The sequence below is a fragment of the Chondrus crispus genome, genomic scaffold, assembly GCF_000350225.1.
Source record: "Chondrus crispus Stackhouse genomic scaffold, scaffold_218, whole genome shotgun sequence".
Lineage (NCBI taxonomy): Eukaryota > Rhodophyta > Florideophyceae > Gigartinales > Gigartinaceae > Chondrus > Chondrus crispus.
This window is the reverse complement of record NW_005179091.1, coordinates 49706-70800: the sequence shown is the minus strand read 5'-3', so window position 1 is coordinate 70800 and position 21095 is coordinate 49706. Positions and strand designations below refer to the sequence as shown.

Genomic DNA, 21095 nt, shown 5'->3' with positions numbered 1-21095 from the left:
TCCTCGAAACTGACCGTCTCCTGGCTTCGGCGTGTGTCTAGGGTTTGAAATATCGCGTCCGTACATGTCCCCAAACAGTATCCTTCGGCCGAGTGACTTGTCCCCAACCTTACTGCGGTATCGGCCTCTTTCGCTTCTAATTTCCATGGCCCTCTCCTCTTCTATTGCCTGCGAGCGTAGCGTGGCGTACATTCGCGCAAAGTCCATGTCATTGGCTCTCGCCGTCGTAGGTCGTGCCTATCGATACTGTCTGACCGCGTTCTCTAGCCAACGCTTTTGATCGAGGTCCGTCTGTGTGCCCTTTGGCACCAGATTAACATGCTTGATTATCTCGTCTCTAACTGCCCTTAGCCCTGCTACTAGTGATCCTTGCCTTTGAGCTTGCTCGTACATAGACAACGAGTCTAGGTGCTCAATTGTAGCCTCTTGGGCTTCGCGGCCGTGAAACGTATCAAGTATGAACTTATTGACTTCATCACATGTTTGGAAGTAGTTGGCGTTGGCCTGAACCTTCCTTTTGTAGTAGGTCTTGGCCTCTCCGTGCAGAATGGTCTCGATGTTCCTTAATGCTGCGCCTTCCGGTACACCCCATTGATCTGCACAGTTTATGTAGGAAGAGTACACGTCCTCCCAGTTTTCCCCTTCATTGCCGGCATACTTGTCGGCTCTATCTTTAAATCGCGTAGCTAACCTGCTCAAGACCGAAATTGCGTGCGCAGAAAGTGGACCTTCTTGCTGACCAACATTATTTCTACTGTCTTCACGCGAGTTCCACCTGCTTGGTACTGTTGACTGATCCCTGGGCCCCTGCGTATATGGTGCGTTTGCTGCATGGTTTTCCGGCCCGGGCGTGTACTGGTTGTGTCTTCTGGTTTGTGCGTCGATCTCTCCACCTGCGTCGTGACCATGACCGAGGAATCTGTTTTCAAGAACCTGCGGCAACGTTTCTTCTCGAGGCCTTAGCCCTGGGGCTCTCATGTCAGCGTATGCAGGGATGTGTTCCAAATCATTCCTGTGCATACCCTCCATGTTGGTTTCTGATGATGGTGTGTCTTCACGGGCTTGTCGTTCTGCCCTGAGTGACGGCGTGGCCCTTGCTACGAGCTCACGGGCCATGTCGATTGCATCTTTTGTAGCCTGCGGGTCCCCGTAGTAGTCGGCCAGTGCTTTTTTAATCGTCAAGCCGCGGCGTTTTGCTATAACGCCCCCACGTCCGTGGATTACGTCCCTCACTTCTTTGAACATCCTAGGGGCGTTGGCGCTGTTCAGCGTGTTGGGTGAGAAGAGCGTCTCTGGTGGTAAAAGTTCCACGTAGCGTTCGTGGATGTCGTCCCCGGTGATATTATCCTGGATGAGTGACTCTAACCAGGACCGAACGTATACCTGTTTGTCATCCCCTTCATCCGGCGTCCATTGTAGCTCGGTGACCGCAGCAAATAGCAAATCTTCCAGTTCTTGATTCCCGGCACTATTGCGTCCCTCGCTCATCGTCAAAAAGCCTTCCAGTCCGACAAGGACAGCTGACCTATTCCGGAATGATGTTCAGACTATTGTCGAACCTGACGAAAAACCTAAACGCAGTCGAAAGGGGGAATACTGTTCTGCTGTGCTTTGATTCACTGCCAATGTTTGGACTGATAGAGTTTACCGTTCACCTCCTTGTTCCTACCGCACTCAGGCCTACTTGGTGACTGAGTACAGAGGAATTCTCGGGGGGGGATCTACCGCTAAGTGTTTTTTGTAGAGTTACCTAAAAGCCTTATATATCCGATATCCATGCAATTTGCTTTTCCGTTCCAGAGCCTCGTAGCACTGTGCAGTTGCCCGAAATGCCTTCCAGCTATCCGTTTGCTTCTTATGCTACCCGTCTGCAGCTGGATCGAGTGACATGGCGTTATTCTCCCTCTGTCGTTACACTTGGGATCCACATATGATTCATTGCTGTCGGTACTGTAGTCCAGCAATGTATGTATCTCCCTGAATCAATAAAAACCTCGTAAGTTATCTATTATGTCGCCCCTTGTGGTTGCTCCCAACAAAGTACAGACATGGTGCGTCAAACGACACTTTCAAAAGTTTACACACGTGATCACTTTTGTCTTTGTCAATGCACCCTTCGGGTTGCTCCATGTAGATGTCTTCATCCAAGTCGCCGTTCAAAAACGCAGTTACGATATCCATCTGATGAAGTTCGAGGTCGTAATGAGCAACTAAGGCAAGAAGTAGACGAATAGTGGTAAACTTTATGACAGGGGCATATGTCTCAGTATATTCAAGACCTTGCACTTGCTGGAATCCACGAGCAACAAGTCTGGCTTTTGCAGTTTCAACTATATTGCCATTTGCATCAGGCAGTTGCTTTATTGAAAATGTGCGACCACATGCTGTTATCTGAAAAGGTCAAAATCGAGTGACACGTGTATATGACTGCACGGTCCGGGCGCTCTTACCCATATCACGACATGACACGTGTAAAATCCCAGATTTTGGGGTTCCAGGGACGAAAGTGGCCTCTCGGAGGGTCATGCAAATTTGCATAGTTTTGCCAAGTGGAACCTTGGCCCGTAGCACTATAGACTACACAGGAAATACTGCAATTCTATTGGCCCTCAGGTCTAATGCTGCAAATCTGTTGGTCGAGCGTTGTCCACGTGTGCGTCATTGGCCTTGTGATGTACTTTAAATGGCCTGTATATGCCATAATTACGTTGTTTTGGGGGTTTCAAGTTGTTTGCCATGGTTGTAATGGGTAATTGCATGGGGCCCCCGGGCGGGACACATGTATGCCGTGTACACATGTACACGTCGCCAGGTGGATTCGTGTACGTACACATGTACACGCATCCAGGTGTATGCACATGAGGGTTTACAGTTTTACAGTGTCAGACTGTTTGCGATCCTGCGCGTGTCCGAGTACAGTACATGTGAATCAAAAGTACAACAAGTACTTCTCGCGAGAGGAATACAGTTGTGCGATTATTCTGTGTACGCGTCACGCTGTATGCGAGTCTTGCGTGAGCACGCGCCGTTGCACTGTGCTCTCGTCATGGTGCGCCGTTGGATGCAAGTTCATGACAGTACTCGTGTGATTTACATGTATTCTCATGTGAGTTGTGTAGAAAGTCTGGATGCACATTGTTATAACTTGCCATAATTATCTGACAGTACTTGCCGAAATTAGTAAGGTGAGAAACAAGGATACGTATGGCGATTGTGATATGAAAGACGTTTGCGTTGTTGGAAATAGACAAGTGCCAAGTTGTTCGTTGCACAACAATGAAGTCTGGCATGACTGGATGCATATTAGTAAGGTGTGAAACAGTTGCATGCATAGGGCCATGGTTTACAGTCATTTGGAATGTGTAGAAATAGTTGTGAGCTAATAGTTACGAATCGATTCGTAAGGTGGAAATCGAACAGTATGGTCGGGCCACAAGAGGACCGCGCTTGGTCGCGCATAGTAGAGTATGGTTTACTGGGAGTCGGAGTAGAGCGATAGTGTAGCACTCGAAGTGTATAAGTATCGCAGGAAAACGGCTTCAAAGTAAACCTCGGCACCAACTCCTTCACTCACACACATCAACCTGCCCTCCTTCTTTCCCTTGCCCCTCCGAACCTACCATTAAACCCATCTAGATGTCAAGATGTTTGACGCCTCAGATCGAGGAACAAGTTTCCAAGTCCGATTCTTGGGCTGCGAGGCAAGTTCTTTGTCAATGCCTGTCTGCCAAAATGCAGCTCTAGGACCGTTGGTTGCCTGGTGGAAAGTCTTGGGACCTTCAATAGCGACATGCGCATGTGAAAGAAGAGCAGCTGCAACGTTGCTCCTCCACCATGATCCGGGAGGTCTGCTGACTCGAGACGATCTTCGTACAGCTGGAGTCGGAGTTGGAGGAGTGACATTCGGAGTTTCGACGGCAGTTGGGACATCATCTTCATCTTCATCGTTCTCACTTACAGAGTGAGGGCCATCGTTTTCAAGAACCTCCTCCGAAACTTCGTCCTCTTCAGAACCAACCTCATCCGTATTTGGGGTATCAGCTGTATTCCCATTGTCGCCACCGAGCAATACAACGTCAACATCACAGTTGATTGAATCACTTTCGTGTGCAGGAATGTCATGCATCCCACATGTCGATTCATCAAACTTGACATCCCGTGACACAACAATTTTATTCAACTCTCCGTCCCAAAGTTTGTATGCCTTACTGCATTGCGAATACCCAAGAAACAGCGCTTCACGCGCTCGCAAGTCCAGCTTGCGGAGCTCTAATTTTGGTAATGTATACCAACATTTTGACCCAAATACTCGCAAATGGCCAACATTTGGACTGGAATTCATCCAAATGTGGTGCGGAGTTGTATTAACGGGCAAAGCGCGTGAAGTAACTCGATTGCGTACATATACCGAAGTGGCAAGAGCCTCGGCCCAGAATCGCTTACTGACCTGTTTATGAGAAAGCATAGAGCGGACAAGATCAATCAAAGTTCGATTTAAACGTTCAGCAACACCGTTTTGTTCAGGGGTGTACGCCGTTGTGAGTTAGTGCTGCGTACCGTTTAAATCTAAATGCGACTTGAATTCCGTCGACAAGTACTCTCCCCCTCGATCAGTGCGAAGCACCTTTACTTTGCGACCAGTGTGGGTTTGAGCCAACTTTTCATACAACTTGTATTTTGCAAACGCCTCAGATTTATTTCTCATCGTGTACACAACAACCCAGTTCGAGTGATCATCTACAAATGTAATGAAGTATCTCGAGCCACCAACTGACTGTACTTCAAGTGGACCGCAGACATCAGAATGTACCAAGTCAAGACAGTTCTGTGCTCGAGACGATGATCGCTGTTTTGGGATTACTGATCGCGTTGCTTTCCCGAACACACACGCAGGACAAATGAGAGGGTGATTGTCAGACTTTGGATTCATTGCACTGATCACATCGCTTTGACGAACGTTGATGCCACTTACCACATCATTGTGAATCATTGATGCGATTCCTTGTACATTAACATGGGCCATGCGTTCATGTAGCGTCTGCAGGGTAACTACGTGAGCAGAAAAGGTTTCATTCATAACGTCAAGTATGTACAAATCTCCAACTTGACTCGCTGTGGCAACTACAGTTGGTCCTGCAGTAACGAGGCATTTCTCATTTTCAAATGACACTTGCAAACCCTTTGAGACCATTTGGCTAACAGACAGTAGCGAGTATCCAAAATCAGGGACGTGCAAAACGTTTGACAATGTTTGAAAGGATGTGGACTACCGTTGACGTTCAACATGAATTCTACCTCGCCGTGACCAGCGAAATTAGCTCTAGCCTTCGTGCCCATGTCGACTGATCCAGATTGCATCTGTTCAGATTGCATCTGTTCATACGTAACGAACAAAGAGCGATCAAACGTAATGTGAGCGCTGCAACCGGAATCGACAAGCCATGACTTTGCATTTGCAGCCCTCTTTTCTGGGGTGGAAGTCGAAAGCAAGCAAGTAAAGTCACTCTCAGCAAAGGCAGCAGTGGAATTGTCATCTCGAGAAACGAATGCACTTGGCTTCAAGCCAGTTTTGCGTGACCGAAACCCATCTGGCGGTGCAGGTCGGCGCCCATTCACGTCCTTGCCCCAGCAACGCGCTGCAGTATGCCCATGTCTATTGCAATTCGTACATTTCATGTCGCGTAGAATAGGCATACGATTGACAAGTGCAGGTGCATGTGGTGATGAAGCAGAAGCGGTCTTCATGCTTTCTCGTTGCTCTTCTTGCAGCAGACGACTCTTCACAAACTCGAGTCCAAACACTTTATCTTCATTGCCAAGTGCGTCAAGAGCAACAATCAAGTTATCGAATCGTGGAGGCAAGCCATTCAACACAGCCATTGCAATTTCTTTATCGTCAATCTCAACACTCATTGACTGCAATCTGGCAGCAAGTTGCTTCACACGATTAATGAACACGAGCACTTTCTCGGATGGGAGCATGGATACAGTGTAAAAGTCGCGACGGGCGGCAAGTTTGTTGAGCAAAGTATGACGCTCAAACACATTCAGAATTGCTTCCCATGTCTCTTTCGCACTGCTACACCCTCGCACATGTTGCAAGTAGTCATCAGAAAGCGTGAGTCCGATGACTGCCTTTGCTTTTGCGTCACCACGGATCCATTTTCTCCGGTCATCTGAGGTCGCATTCTCCGGGATATCATCAAAAACGTATTGATCGACATCTCGGAGAGCAAGCAGTAGCTGGATTTTCTGCTTCCAGATGTAAAAGTTAGATGCGGTCAGCTTCTCGATTCTGACCGATCCAGAGCTTTGGTCATCCATTTCGCCGAATGGATGTACCCTTCGAGTATACAAGGTCTTCCGTTCCGGGATCCCAAGCCGTTAACCGATAGTCAACACAATGGCAAGCCCACCCGTATAGGAAGTTTGTAGCGATTACTCGGAAACGTTCTTGGTGCTTGTTCCCGGCGGAGTGGAACAAGCGTATTCTTCTTAAAATGCCTTAGGGCGCTACCCCTGTATGTCGGCCAGTGCAGGTCTTTCGACTGTGAGCAAAATCAAACGTGCCACGAGTAAGCACAACACTTTGCCTGTAGACGAACCAGGACTTTTGGTCACTACCGCGAACGGTCCCTGCAACCAAAATCGGCTTGTCCAAACTTGATACGGTACTACCCCAATGAGGTTTCCCACAACACAAGAATGAAACTGCCTTCGTCGTACTCGTGTGATTTGTTCACAATCACGCCTAGGGTCACCCTCTTCTGTGCGAACTTAATCAAGGTACGCGACCTTATACACGTATAGTGAGAGTTTCAGTGTTTAGGCACGTATTCTCTTCACCCAGGGGACCGAAGTCGTACTTATAGGGTAATACCGAGAGCGTTACCCACACCGCCGACGCACCTCCCGAAGGCAGAGTGCGGATCGACTAGACTATTGAAAATGTGCGACCACATGCTGTTATCTGGAAAGTGCAAAATCGAGCGACACGTGTACATGACTCGACGGTCCGGACCCTCACCCCATATCACCACATGACACGTGTAAAGTCTCAGATTTTGGGGTTCTGGGGACGAAAGTGGACTTTTGGAGGGTTATGCAAATTTGCATAAATGCCGAAAATTTGCATTTGGCCCGAACCGTTATAGGGCTACACAGGCAATACTGCAAATCTATTGGGTGTCGGTTCGAATGCTGCAATTCTATTGGTCTGTTATTGTCCACTTATATGCAGCCATGCTGGTGATATATCTTGAATAATCGGTATACGTTTTAATTACATCATTTCGGGGTTTCAAGTTGTTCACCATGGTTGTAATGGGTAATTACAGGTGGCCTTGGCGCTGGACACTTGTGTGCGGTGTACACATGTACACGTCGCCAGGTTGCTGCGTGTACGTACACTTGTACACGTCGCCTACATACGGTCCGGCGCGTGTCCGAGCACAGTACATGTGAATTAAAAGTACAACAAGTATTTCTCGCAAGAGACATGTACTTACGTGAGTATTCAGTGTACGCGTCACGCTGTATGCGACCCTTGCATCAGCATGCGCCGTTGTACTACACTTTCGTCAGCATGCGACGTTGTAATGTGCTCTCGTTATGGTGCGCCGTTGGATGCAAGTTGATGAGAGTACTCGTGTGATTCACATCGGATATCACGTGAGATGTGTAGAAAGTCTGGATGCACATTGTTGCTACCCGTCATAGTTGTCTGGCAGTGTGTACCGAAATTAGTAAGGTACGAAACAAGGGCATGTATGGGGACTGAGATATGACAGGACTTTGCGTTGTTGGAAATAGAAAGATGCCAAGTTGTTCATTATGCAAGAATATATTCTGTCATGTCTAGATGCAGATTAGTAAGGTGTGAAACGATTGCATGCATAGGGCCATGGTTTACAGTCATTTGGAATGTGTAGAAATAGTTGTGAGCTAATAGTTACGAATCGATTCGTAAGGTGGAAATCGAACAGTATGGTCGGGCCACAAGAGGACCGCGCTTGGTCGCGCATAGTAGAGTATGGTTTACTGGGAGTCGGAGTAGAGCGATAGTGTAGCACTCGAAGTGTATAAGTATCGCAGGAAAACGGCTTCAAAGTAAACCTCGGCACCAACTCCTTCACTCACACACATCAACCTGCCCTCCTTCTTTCCCTTGCCCCTCCGAACCTACCATTAAACCCATCTAGATGTCAAGATGTTTGACGCCTCAGATCGAGGAACAAGTTTCCAAGTCCGATTCTTGGGCTGCGAGGCAAGTTCTTTGTCAATGCCTGTCTGCCAAAATGCAGCTCTAGGACCGTTGGTTGCCTGGTGGAAAGTCTTGGGACCTTCAATAGCGACATGCGCATGTGAAAGAAGAGCAGCTGCAACGTTGCTCCTCCACCATGATCCGGGAGGTCTGCTGACTCGAGACGATCTTCGTACAGCTGGAGTCGGAGTTGGAGGAGTGACATTCGGAGTTTCGACGGCAGTTGGGACATCATCTTCATCTTCATCGTTCTCACTTACAGAGTGAGGGCCATCGTTTTCAAGAACCTCCTCCGAAACTTCGTCCTCTTCAGAACCAACCTCATCCGTATTTGGGGTATCAGCTGTATTCCCATTGTCGCTATCGAGCAATACAACGTCAACATCAGAGTTGATTGAATCACTTTCGTGTGCAGGAATGTCATGCATCCCACATGTCGATTCATCAAACTTGACATCCCGTGACACAACAATTCTATTCAACTCTCCGTCCCAAAGTTTGTATGCCTTACTGCATGCACTGCGAGTACCCAAGAAACATCGCTTCACGCGCTCGCAAGTCCAGCTTACGGAGCTCTAATTTTGGTAATGTATACCAACACTTTGACCCAAATACTCGCAAATGGCCAACATTTGGAGTGGAATTCATCCAAATGTGGTGCGGGGTTGTATTAACGGGCAAAGCGCGTGAAGTAACTCGATTGCGTACATATACCGAAGTGGCAAGAGCCTCGGCCCAGAATCGCTTACTGACCTGTTTATGAGAAAGCATAGAGCGGACAAGATCAATCAAAGTTCGATTTAAACGTTCAGCAACACCGTTTTGTTCAGGGGTGTACGCCGTTGTGAGTTAGTGCTGCGTACCGTTTAAATCTAAATGCGACTTGAATTCCGTCGACAAGTACTCTCCCCCTCGATCAGTGCGAAGCACCTTTACTTTGCGACCAGTGTGGGTTTGAGCCAACTTTTCATACAACTTGTATTTTGCAAACGCCTCAGATTTATTTCTCATCGTGTACACAACAACCCAGTTCGAGTGATCATCTACAAATGTAATGAAGTATCTCGAGCCACCAACTGACTGTACTTCAAGTGGACCGCAGACATCAGAATGTACCAAGTCAAGACAGTTCTGTGCTCGAGACGATGATCGCTGTTTTGGGATTACTGATCGCGTTGCTTTCCCGAACACACACGCAGGACAAATGAGAGGGTGATTGTCAGACTTTGGATTCATTGCACTGATCACATCGCTTTGACGAACGTTGATGCCACTTACCACATCATTGTGAATCATTGATGCGATTCCTTGTACATTAACATGGGCCATGCGTTCATGTAGCGTCTGCAGGGTAACTACGTGAGCAGAAAAGGTTTCATTCATAACGTCAAGTATGTACAAATCTCCAACTTGACTCGCTGTGGCAACTACAGTTGGTCCTGCAGTAACGAGGCATTTCTCATTTTCAAATGACACTTGCAAACCCTTTGAGACCATTTGGCTAACAGACAGTAGCGAGTATCCAAAATCAGGGACGTGCAAAACGTTTGACAATGTTTGAAAGGATGTGGACTACCGTTGACGTTCAACATGAATTCTACCTCGCCGTGACCAGCGAAATTAGCTCTAGCCTTCGTGCCCATGTCGACTGATCCAGATTGCATCTGTTCAGATTGCATCTGTTCATACGTAACGAACAAAGAGCGATCAAACGTAATGTGAGCGCTGCAACCGGAATCGACAAGCCATGACTTTGCATTTGCAGCCCTCTTTTCTGGGGTGGAAGTCGAAAGCAAGCAAGTAAAGTCACTCTCAGCAAAGGCAGCAGTGGAATTGTCATCTCGAGAAACGAATGCACTTGGCTTCAAGCCAGTTTTGCGTGACCGAAACCCATCTGGCGGTGCAGGTCGGCGCCCATTCACGTCCTTGCCCCAGCAACGCGCTGCAGTATGCCCATGTCTATTGCAATTCGTACATTTCATGTCGCGTAGAATAGGCATACGATTGACAAGTGCAGGTGCATGTGGTGATGAAGCAGAAGCGGTCTTCATGCTTTCTCGTTGCTCTTCTTGCAGCAGACGACTCTTCACAAACTCGAGTCCAAACACTTTATCTTCATTGCCAAGTGCGTCAAGAGCAACAATCAAGTTATCGAATCGTGGAGGCAAGCCATTCAACACAGCCATTGCAATTTCTTTATCGTCAATCTCAACACTCATTGACTGCAATCTGGCAGCAAGTTGCTTCACACGATTAATGAACACGAGCACTTTCTCGGATGGGAGCATGGATACAGTGTAAAAGTCGCGACGGGCGGCAAGTTTGTTGAGCAAAGTATGACGCTCAAACACATTCAGAATTGCTTCCCATGTCTCTTTCGCACTGCTACACCCTCGCACATGTTGCAAGTAGTCATCAGAAAGCGTGAGTCCGATGACTGCCTTTGCTTTTGCGTCACCACGGATCCATTTTCTCCGGTCATCTGAGGTCGCATTCTCCGGGATATCATCAAAAACGTATTGATCGACATCTCGGAGAGCAAGCAGTAGCTGGATTTTCTGCTTCCAGATGTAAAAGTTAGATGCGGTCAGCTTCTCGATTCTGACCGATCCAGAGCTTTGGTCATCCATTTCGCCGAATGGATGTACCCTTCGAGTATACAAGGTCTTCCGTTCCGGGATCCCAAGCCGTTAACCGATAGTCAACACAATGGCAAGCCCACCCGTATAGGAAGTTTGTAGCGATTACTCGGAAACGTTCTTGGTGCTTGTTCCCGGCGGAGTGGAACAAGCGTATTCTTCTTAAAATGCCTTAGGGCGCTACCCCTGTATGTCGGCCAGTGCAGGTCTTTCGACTGTGAGCAAAATCAAACGTGCCACGAGTAAGCACAACACTTTGCCTGTAGACGAACCAGGACTTTTGGTCACTACCGCGAACGGTCCCTGCAACCAAAATCGGCTTGTCCAAACTTGATACGGTACTACCCCAATGAGGTTTCCCACAACACAAGAATGAAACTGCCTTCGTCGTACTCGTGTGATTTGTTCACAATCACGCCTAGGGTCACCCTCTTCTGTGCGAACTTAATCAAGGTACGCGACCTTATACACGTATAGTGAGAGTTTCAGTGTTTAGGCACGTATTCTCTTCACCCAGGGGACCGAAGTCGTACTTATAGGGTAATACCGAGAGCGTTACCCACACCGCCGACGCACCTCCCGAAGGCAGAGTGCGGATCGACTAGACTATTGAAAATGTGCGACCACATGCTGTTATCTGGAAAGTGCAAAATCGAGCGACACGTGTACATGACTCGACGGTCCGGACCCTCACCCCATATCACCACATGACACGTGTAAAGTCTCAGATTTTGGGGTTCTGGGGACGAAAGTGGACTTTTGGAGGGTTATGCAAATTTGCATAAATGCCGAAAATTTGCATTTGGCCCGAACCGTTATAGGGCTACACAGGCAATACTGCAAATCTATTGGGTGTCGGTTCGAATGCTGCAATTCTATTGGTCTGTTATTGTCCACTTATATGCAGCCATGCTGGTGATATATCTTGAATAATCGGTATACGTTTTAATTACATCATTTCGGGGTTTCAAGTTGTTCACCATGGTTGTAATGGGTAATTACAGGTGGCCTTGGCGCTGGACACTTGTGTGCGGTGTACACATGTACACGTCGCCAGGTTGCTGCGTGTACGTACACTTGTACACGTCGCCTACATACGGTCCGGCGCGTGTCCGAGCACAGTACATGTGAATTAAAAGTACAACAAGTATTTCTCGCAAGAGACATGTACTTACGTGAGTATTCAGTGTACGCGTCACGCTGTATGCGACCCTTGCATCAGCATGCGCCGTTGTACTACACTCTCGTCAGCATGCGACGTTGTACTGTGCTCTCGTTATGGTGCGCCGTTGGATGCAAGTTGATGAGAGTACTCGTGTGATTCACATCGGATATCACGTGAGATGTGTAGAAAGTCTGGATGCACATTGTTGCTACCCGTCATAGTTGTCTGGCAGTGTGTACCGAAATTAGTAAGGTACGAAACAAGGGCATGTATGGGGACTGAGATATGACAGGACTTTGCGTTGTTGGAAATAGAAAGATGCCAAGTTGTTCATTATGCAAGAATATATTCTGTCATGTCTAGATGCAGATTAGTAAGGTGTGAAACGATTGCATGCATAGGGCCATGGTTTACAGTCACTCGAAATGTGTAGAAACTGTTGTGCCCTGATAGCCAATAGTCGATTGGTAAGGTGGAAATAGAACAGTGTGGACGGGCCACAAGAGGACCGCGCTTGGTCGCGCATAGTAGAGTATGGTTTACTGGGAGTCGGAGTAGAGCGATAGTGTAGCACTCGAAGTGTATAAGTATCTCCGAAAGACGGCTCCAAGTAAACCTCGGTACCAACTCCTTCACTCACACACATCAACCTGCCCTCCTTCTTTCCCTTGCCCCTCCGAACCTACCATTAGGTTATGGGCCCAGTCCCTCGCTGTCGTTTCACTGCATGAGTCTATCCTTCTCGTTCCGTTGTTTCTGCCGTCGTTGTCGCTGTCGTTTTCGCTGCCGTTTCTCGTCGTTCTTTCCGCTGGTCTTCTCGCTGTCGTTGTCGCTCTCGTTCTTGCCGTCGTTCTTGGTTTTGGTTTTCGCTGCTGTTGTCGTTCTTGCTCTCTTGTGTGAATTGGTTTTGGTCATCGCCCCCGCTGTCTTCGTTGTCTTCGTTCTTGGTTTGGCTTTTGTTCTTGCTGTGGTTCTTGCTGCTGTCTCTGTCTTTTGTCTTCGTCTTCGTTTCCGCTCCCGCTACCGCCGTCGTCATCAATCTCGCATTTGGTTTTTCTTCGTTCTCTCATGCAAAGTAAGTTTTGAGTTTCTTTCCATTTCTTACACATCTAAGTGATTGTCTTTGCACGTTTTGGTGGTTCTTAAGAGCAATAATTCCAAAATCTGTTACTGACGATTATCTTCATATTCCTTATTGTGAATACCTGTTCTTACGGGGTTGTGTTAGATCTGGAATTAGTACCGGTGCGCTCTGCGCCTGGAAAGCTGGTCACCGGTCGAACGGTTAGGACATCGGAGGTCGTATCCGTTGAGGTGCTTGAGCCTGAGGATCAACCTTCACCTCGGCTCGCGCTTCCGGGTCCGTCCTCGAGTTGCGCACCATATAGGATTCCTCGTATTCCGCGCTCTGTTCCCGCACCAATAAAGAGAACTACGCATCGACTTTCTGCTCGGAAAGCGGCTGTTCTCGCGGATAAAGAGTTTAAGCGTGAGCGCAAGAGGAATCGTAAGGTGTGCCCGCGGTATAAGCGGTATTGTAAAGTGTGCGGCGTTAGTGGCAATAGTGCGAAGGCCTTTTACGACCACATTCAGTCTAGGTCTCATCGCATTCAAGTTGCCAACGCTAAGGAGACTCCGCGTTGTATCCCTTGCAATCGCGTCTTTGAGTCTCACGGGCACCTGAAGTGCCACGAGAACGGTGCCGCACACTTGAAGGTAGTTTGTCGACAGAATAGTTAGGGATTTCTTCCAAATAAATTCACATATCTGTTCGCAAATTTCTCCTAGTGCAACTTCATAGTAATCATCTCGAACTTCTTAGACGGGTGGGCTTGCCATTGTGTTGACTATCGGTTAACGGCTTGGGATCCCCGAACGGATTTTGGAATACTTGAAGTTTATTTGCACTAAAATGGAAGATCAAGGAGGAGGAGGATCCATCAGAATCGACAAACTGACGGACTCCAACTTCTACGTGTGGAAGCAGAAAATACAACTTCTGCTTGCTCTACGTGATGTTGACCAATACATCGTTGAGGGAAGAGTTCCAAGTGAGGAACGCGCGGAAGAGCGTAAGAAGTGGATCAGAGGTGACAGTAAAGCTAAAGCACTGATTGGTCTCTCCCTATCAGATGAGCATCTTGAACATGTATGTGATGTTGATACTGCTCATGAGATGTGGGAAGCTATTGTCAACGTGTTTGAGAGGCATACTTTGCTGAACAAACTAGCTGCACGTCGTGAGTTCTACGCTGTGAAGATTCTTTCCGGTGAAAAGGTGCTTGCATACATCAATCGTGTCAAACAGCTGGCAGCCATTCTCAAGTCAATGAGCGTAAACATCGATGACAAGGAGATGGCCATGGCAGTGCTCAACGGTCTGCCTGCCCGTTTCGAGGCTCTCATCGTTGCACTTGATGCTCTCGGTAATGAGGAAAAGATATTCAGTTTGGACTTTGTGAAAAGTCGTCTGCTGCAGGAAGAGCAACGAGCAAACATGAAGTCTAGCTCCTCACAGACATCGGCTCTGGTTAATCGTGCCCCGAACAATCGGGACATAAACGATTACAAATGCACGAACTGCGGTCATACAGGCCATACGGCAACCCGCTGCTGGGGAAAGGATTTGAATGTAATGGTAGGTCAGCGGGGCAAAGGGAAATCGGAGGACGGTTGATGAGGTGAAGTTGAAGGATTGGGTACCGATTTACTTTGAGTCGCCAACTTCTGGCACTACTTATACACTTCTGCAATCTTCTAGAACTCTACTACCAAACACTACGACACACATACTACAAATGTATTGGCTCTAACACATGTGCCCGTCTTGCTACTCAGCCAAACTGGCGATGGCCCAACAAACAGAACAGAAAACCGCCTTACGAATTAGCACTGTCATGACGGAGAAATTAGTAAGGCAGTACAACAAAGCACAGCAAAGCACAAATTCCCTTACTATTCCAAATCCAGCGTGGCACAAATTCGTAAGGCACGTTCACAGCTCACACGTTGCCTTACGAATTCAAATCAATCCTGCAAGGACTGTTTACAGCGCACACGTTGCCTTATGAATCTGAATCTCTCGTGAGGTCCTGTCCACTGTCATTTACAACAGTGCACATTTTGCCTTACGAATTCAAAACTCGCGCAACGGTATCTTTGTGTCCTGCTGTACCCGTGCTGCACTCCATGGACGCTGTAAACATTTGGCACGTGCCAGGCACCCGCCACCAAGGTTCTACACTTTGTCTGCAAGACTACAGGCGTACTGTACACGTCCGACAGTGTAATGAGGACATGTGTCCAGGTCATACACGTGTCGGGCGGAGAAAATGAAACATGCTCAGATTGTACAGTACACCGCAACCGTGCACATATTTCACACGTGTACACGTCGAAAACCAAACGTGCTCCTGAAGTACTGTAGAGTGCAACCGTGTACAGAAATCACACGTGTACACGTTGAAAATCAAACTTGCTCAGCTCGTCACGTGGAGTGTTTTTGCTTTTACACGTGTCATACCTGTCGTCGTGTGTCATGCATATCAGCATGTGGTCGTAGAATTACAACACTCCCCCTCGATCACATGCTTTTACCAGAGGTAGCTACTGCAAGCCCTAGAAGTTCTATAAACTTCTGGAACAGAACTCGCCCAAGTGCTTTCGTCAGGATATCTGCAGGCATGGAAGTGGTCGGGCAATGTGACAAAGAAATGACGTTTCTATTAATTGCATCTCGTACATAGTGGTATTTCACATCAACATGTTTGTTACGACGGTTGACCGATTCATTCTGTGCATACGAAATAGTCCCTGCATTGTCATACCCCATCACAATCGTGGGATCAGAATCAAGTCCAAGAACATCAGCAACCACTTGACGCAACCAAGTCGCCTCCTTACACGCTTCACATAGTGCAATGTACTCAGCTTCACACGTCGAAGTTGCAACCACAGTCTGTTTCCGGGAACTCCAACTGATCGCTCCACCGCAGAACTTGAAAACATATCCGCTGGTCGACTTGCGAGAGTCTGAACAACCGGCCCAGTCAGCATCACTGAAGCCGAACAACTCCGGCGATTTCGATTTATTGTCAAACACGATTCCTAAGTTTCGAGTCCCTTGCACGTATCGCATTACCCGTTTCACACTTGCCCAGTGTGACTCACATGGGTTGGCAGAATGTTGAGAAAGCTTTCCAATCGCATATGCCAAGTCTGGACGAGTGCCAACCATCAAGTACATCAGGGATCCCACTGCCTCACGATACGGTACATTTGTTTCGGAGTCGTTTTCGGTTGAAATCGTGGTTGTGTGACCTTGTTCCATTGGAGTCAGAGAGGGGTTACACGTTGACATTCGAAAACGCTCAAGCACATTTGATGCATACTTAGTTTGAGTGAGACTCAAAGTCTTGGCGGTGCGATCCCTTTGAATTTCAAGACCAATGCAGACTTTTGCTTCACCAAGGTCTTTCATCTCAAACCGTTTATTAAGCTCCCCCTTCATCCATTTGATGGCATCGATATCACTACCGGCGAGTAACAAGTCATCGACATAAAGTGCAATCAGCATGATAGTGTTACCGATGCGTTTAATGTAGAGACAAGGATCACTACGCGAAGTCTCGAATCCCAATTCACCAATTAAGAAATCATCCACTTTGGCATGCCATTGACGATGTGCTTGTTTAAGACCGTAAAGTGCTTTCAAAAGTTTACACACGTGGTCACTTTTGCTTTTGTCAATGCACCCTTCGGGTTGCTCCATGTAGATGTCTTCATCCAAGTCGCCGTTCAAAAACGCAGTCACGACATCCATCTGATGAAGTTCGAGGTCGTAATGAGCAACTAAGGCAAGAAGTAGACGAATAGTGGTAAACTTTATGACAGGGGCATATGTCTCAGTATAGTCAAGACCTTGCACTTGCTGGAATCCACGAGCAACAAGTCTGGCTTTTGCACTTTCAACTATATTGCCATTTGCATCAGGCAGTTGCTTGACATTGAAAACCCATCTAGATGTCAAGATGTTTGACGCCTCAGATCGAGGAACAAGTTTCCAAGTCCGATTCTTGGTCTGCGAGGCAAGTTCTTTGTCAATGCCGGTCTGCCAAAATGCAGCTCTAGGACCGTTGGTTGCCTGGTTGAAAGTCTTGGGACCTTCAATAGCGACATGCGCATGTGAAAGAAGAGCAGCTGCAAAGTTGCTCCTCCACCATGATCCGGGAGGTCTGCTGACTCGAGACGATCTTCGCACAGCTGGAGTCGGAGTTGGAGGAGTGACATTCGGACTTTCGACGGCAGTTGGTACATCATCTTCATCTTCATCATTCTCACTTACGGAATGAGCGCCATCGTTTTCAAGAACCTCCTCCGAAACTTCATCCTCTTCAGAGCCAACTTCATCCGTATTTGGGGTATCAGCTGTATTCCCATTGTCGCCATCGAGCAATACAACGTCAACATCAGAGTTGATTGAATCACCTTCGTGTGCAGGAATGTCATGCATACCACCTGTCGATTCATCAAACTTGACATCCCGTGACACAACAATTTTATTCAACTCTCCGTCCCAAAGTTTGTATGCCTTACTGCATTGCGAATACCCAAGAAACATTGCTTCACGCGCTCGCAAGTCCAGCTTACGGAGCTGTAATTTTGGTAATGTATACCAACACTTTGACCCAAATACTCGCAAATGGCCAACATTTGGAGTGGAATTCATCCAAATGTGGTGCGGAGTTGTATTAACGGGCAAAGCGCGTGAAGTAACTCGATTACGTACATATACCGAAGTGGCAAGAGCCTCGGCCCAGAATCGCTTACTGACCTGTTTATGGGAAAGCATTGAGCGGACAAGATCAATCAAAGTTCGATTTAAACGTTCAGCAACACCGTTTTGTTCAGGGGTGTATGCCGTTGTGAGTTGGTGCTGCGTACCGTTTAAATCTAAATGCGACTTGAATTCCGTCGACAAGTACTCTCCCCCTCGATCAGTGCGAAGCACCTTTACTTTGCGACCAGTGTGGGTTTGAGCCAACTTTTCATACAACTTGTATTTTGCAAACGCCTCAGATTTATTTCTCATCGTGTACACAACAACCCAGTTCGAGTGATCATCTACAAATGTAATGAAGTATCTCGAACCACCAATGGACTGTACTTCGAGCGGACCGCAAACATCAGAATGTACCAAGTCAAGACAGTTCTGTGCTCGAGACGATGATCGCTGTTTTGGGATTACTGATCGCGTTGCTTTGCCAAACACACACGCAGGACAAATGGGAGAGTGATTGTCAGACTTTGGATTCATTGCACTGATCACATCGCTTTGACGAACGTTGATGCCACTTACCACATTATTGTGAATCATTGATGCGATTCCTTGTACATTAACATGGGCCATGCGTTCATGTAGCGTCTGCAGGGTAACTACGTGAGCAGAAAAGGTTTCATTCATGACGTCAAGTATGTACAAATCCCCAACTTGACTCGCTGTGGCAACTACAGTTGGTCCTGCAGTAACGCGGCATTTTTCATTTTCAAATGACACTTGCAAACCCTTTGAAACCATTTGGCTAACAGACAGTAGCGAGTATCCGAAATCAGGCACATGCAAAACGTTTGACAATTTGCAAGGATGTGGACTACCGTTGACGTTCAACATGAATTCTACCTCGCCGCGACCAGCGACATTAGCTCTAGCCTTCGTGCCCATCTCGACTGATCCAGATTGCATCGGTTCAGATTGCATCTGTTCATACGTAACGAACAAAGAGCGATCAAACGTAATGTGAGCGCTGCAACCGGAATCGACAAGCCATGACCTTGCGTTTGCAGCCCTCTTTTCTGGAGTGGAAGTCGAAAGCAAGCAAGTAAAGTCACTCTCCGCAAAGGCAGCAGTAGAATTGTCATCTCGAGAAACGAATGCACTTGGCTTTAAGCCAGTGTTGCGTGACCGAAACCCATCTGGCGGTGCAGGTCGGCGCCCATTCACGTCCTTGCCCCAGCAACGCGCTGCAGTATGCCCATGTCTATTGCAATTCGTACATTTCATATCGCGTCGAATAGGCATACGATTGACAAGTGCAGGTGCATGTGGTGATGAAGCAGAAGCGGTCTTCATGCTTTCTCGTTGTTCTTCTTGCAGCAGACGACTCTTCACAAAATCGAGTCCAAACACTTTATCTTCATTGCCAAGTGCGTCAAGAGCAACAATCAAGTTATCGAATCGTGGAGGCAAGCCATTCAACACAGCCATTGCAATTTCTTTATCGTCAATCTCAACACTCATTGACTGCAATCTGGCAGCAAGTTGCTTCACACGATTGATGAACACGAGCACTTTCTCGGATGGGAGCATGGATACAGTGTAAAAGTCGCGACGGGCGGCAAGTTTGTTGAGCAAAGTATGACGCTCAAACACATTCAGAATTGCTTCCCATTAATGGTAGGTTCGGAGGGGCAAGGGAAAGAAGGAGGGCAGGTTGATGTGTGTGAGTGAAGGAGTTGGTGCCGAGGTTTACTTTGAAGCCGTTTTCCTGCGATACTTATACACTTCGAGTGCTACACTATCGCTCTACTCCGACTCCCAGTAAACCATACTCTACTATGCGCGACCAAGCGCGGTCCTCTTGTGGCCCGACCATACTGTTCGATTTCCACCTTACGAATCGATTCGTAACTATTAGCTCACAACTATTTCTACACATTCCAAATGACTGTAAACCATGGCCCTATGCATGCAACTGTTTCACACCTTACTAATATGCATCCAGTCATGCCACACTTCATTGTTGTGCAACGAACAACTTGGCACTTGTCTATTTCCAACAACGCAAACGTCTTTCATATCACAATCGCCATACGTATCCTTGTTTCTCACCTTACTAATTTCGGCAAGTACTGTCAGATAATTATGGCAAGTTATAACAATGTGCATCCAGACTTTCTACACAACTCACATGAGAATACATGTAAATCACACGAGTCCTGTCATGAACTTGCATCCAACGGCGCACCATGACGAGAGCACAGTGCAACGGCGCGTGCTCACGCAAGACTCGCATACAGCGTGACGCGTACACAGAATAATCGCACAACTGTATTCCTCTCGCGAGAAGTACTTGTTGTACTTTTGATTCACATGTACTGTACTCGGACACGCGCAGGATCGCAAACAGTCTGACACTGTAAAACTGTAAACCCTCATGTGCATACACCTGGATGCGTGTACATGTGTACGTACACGAATCCACCTGGCGACGTGTACATGTATACACGGCATACATGTGTCCCGCCCGGGGGCCCCATGCAATTACCCATTACAACCATGACAAACCACTTGAAACCCCCAAAACAACGTAATTATGGCATATACAGGCCATTTAAAGTACATCACAAGGCCAATGACGCACACGTGGACAACGATCGACCAATAGATTTGCAGCATTAGACCTGAGGGCCAATAGAATTGCAGTATTTCCTGTGTAGTCTATAGTGCTACGGGCCAAGGTTCCACTTGGCAAAACTATGCAAATTTGCATGACCCTCCGAGAGGCCACTTTCCTCCCCGGAACCCCAAAATCTGGGATTTTACACGTGTCATGTCGTGATATGGGTAAGAGCGCCCGGACCGTGCAGTCATGTACACGTGTCACTCGATTTTGCACTTTCCAGATAACAGCATGTGGTCGCACATTTTCAATACCCATGTCTCTTTCGCACTGCTACACCCTCGCACATGTTGCAAGTAGTCATCAGAAAGCGTGAGTCCGATGACTGCCTTTGCTTTTGCGTCACCACGGATCCATTTTCTCCGGTCATCTGAGGTCGCATTCTCCGGGATATCATCAAAAACGTATTGATCGACATCTCGGAGAGCAAGCAGTAGCTGGATTTTCTGCTTCCAGATGTAAAAGTTAGATGCGGTCAGCTTCTCGATTCTGACCGATCCAGAGCTTTGGTCATCCATTTCGCCGAATGGATGTACCCTTCGAGTATACAAGGTCTTCTGTTCCGGGAT

General features: G+C 47.4%; 1 protein-coding gene across 1 annotated transcript; it reads right to left on the bottom strand.

The window, feature by feature from the left end:
- Positions 1-4543: 4543 nt before the first annotated feature.
- On the bottom strand, positions 4544-6324 carry CHC_T00004196001 (hypothetical protein). Its single transcript, XM_005715440.1, has 4 exons — positions 5617-6324; positions 5278-5556; positions 4958-5179; positions 4544-4918 (listed from the first exon to the last, which is right to left on the bottom strand). The coding sequence occupies exons 1-4, from the start codon at positions 6322-6324 to the stop codon at positions 4544-4546; spliced, it is 1584 nt and encodes a 527-aa protein (XP_005715497.1).
- Positions 6325-21095: the final 14771 nt, after the last annotated feature.

What these genes read in the sequence shown, in the direction of transcription:
- CHC_T00004196001 (XM_005715440.1), bottom strand. Translation starts at nt 6,324, where the DNA reads ATGGATGACCAAAGCTCTGGATCGGTCAGAATCGAGAAGCTGACCGCA. An exon ending in CGCGTTGCTGGGGCAAGGAC is followed by an intron (nt 5,557 to 5,616) that starts GTGAATGGGCGC and finishes ACTGGCTTGAAG; the next exon opens with CCAAGTGCATTCGTTTCTCG. An exon ending in AGGTAGAATTCATGTTGAAC is followed by an intron (nt 5,180 to 5,277) that starts GTCAACGGTAGT and finishes ATGGTCTCAAAG; the next exon opens with GGTTTGCAAGTGTCATTTGA.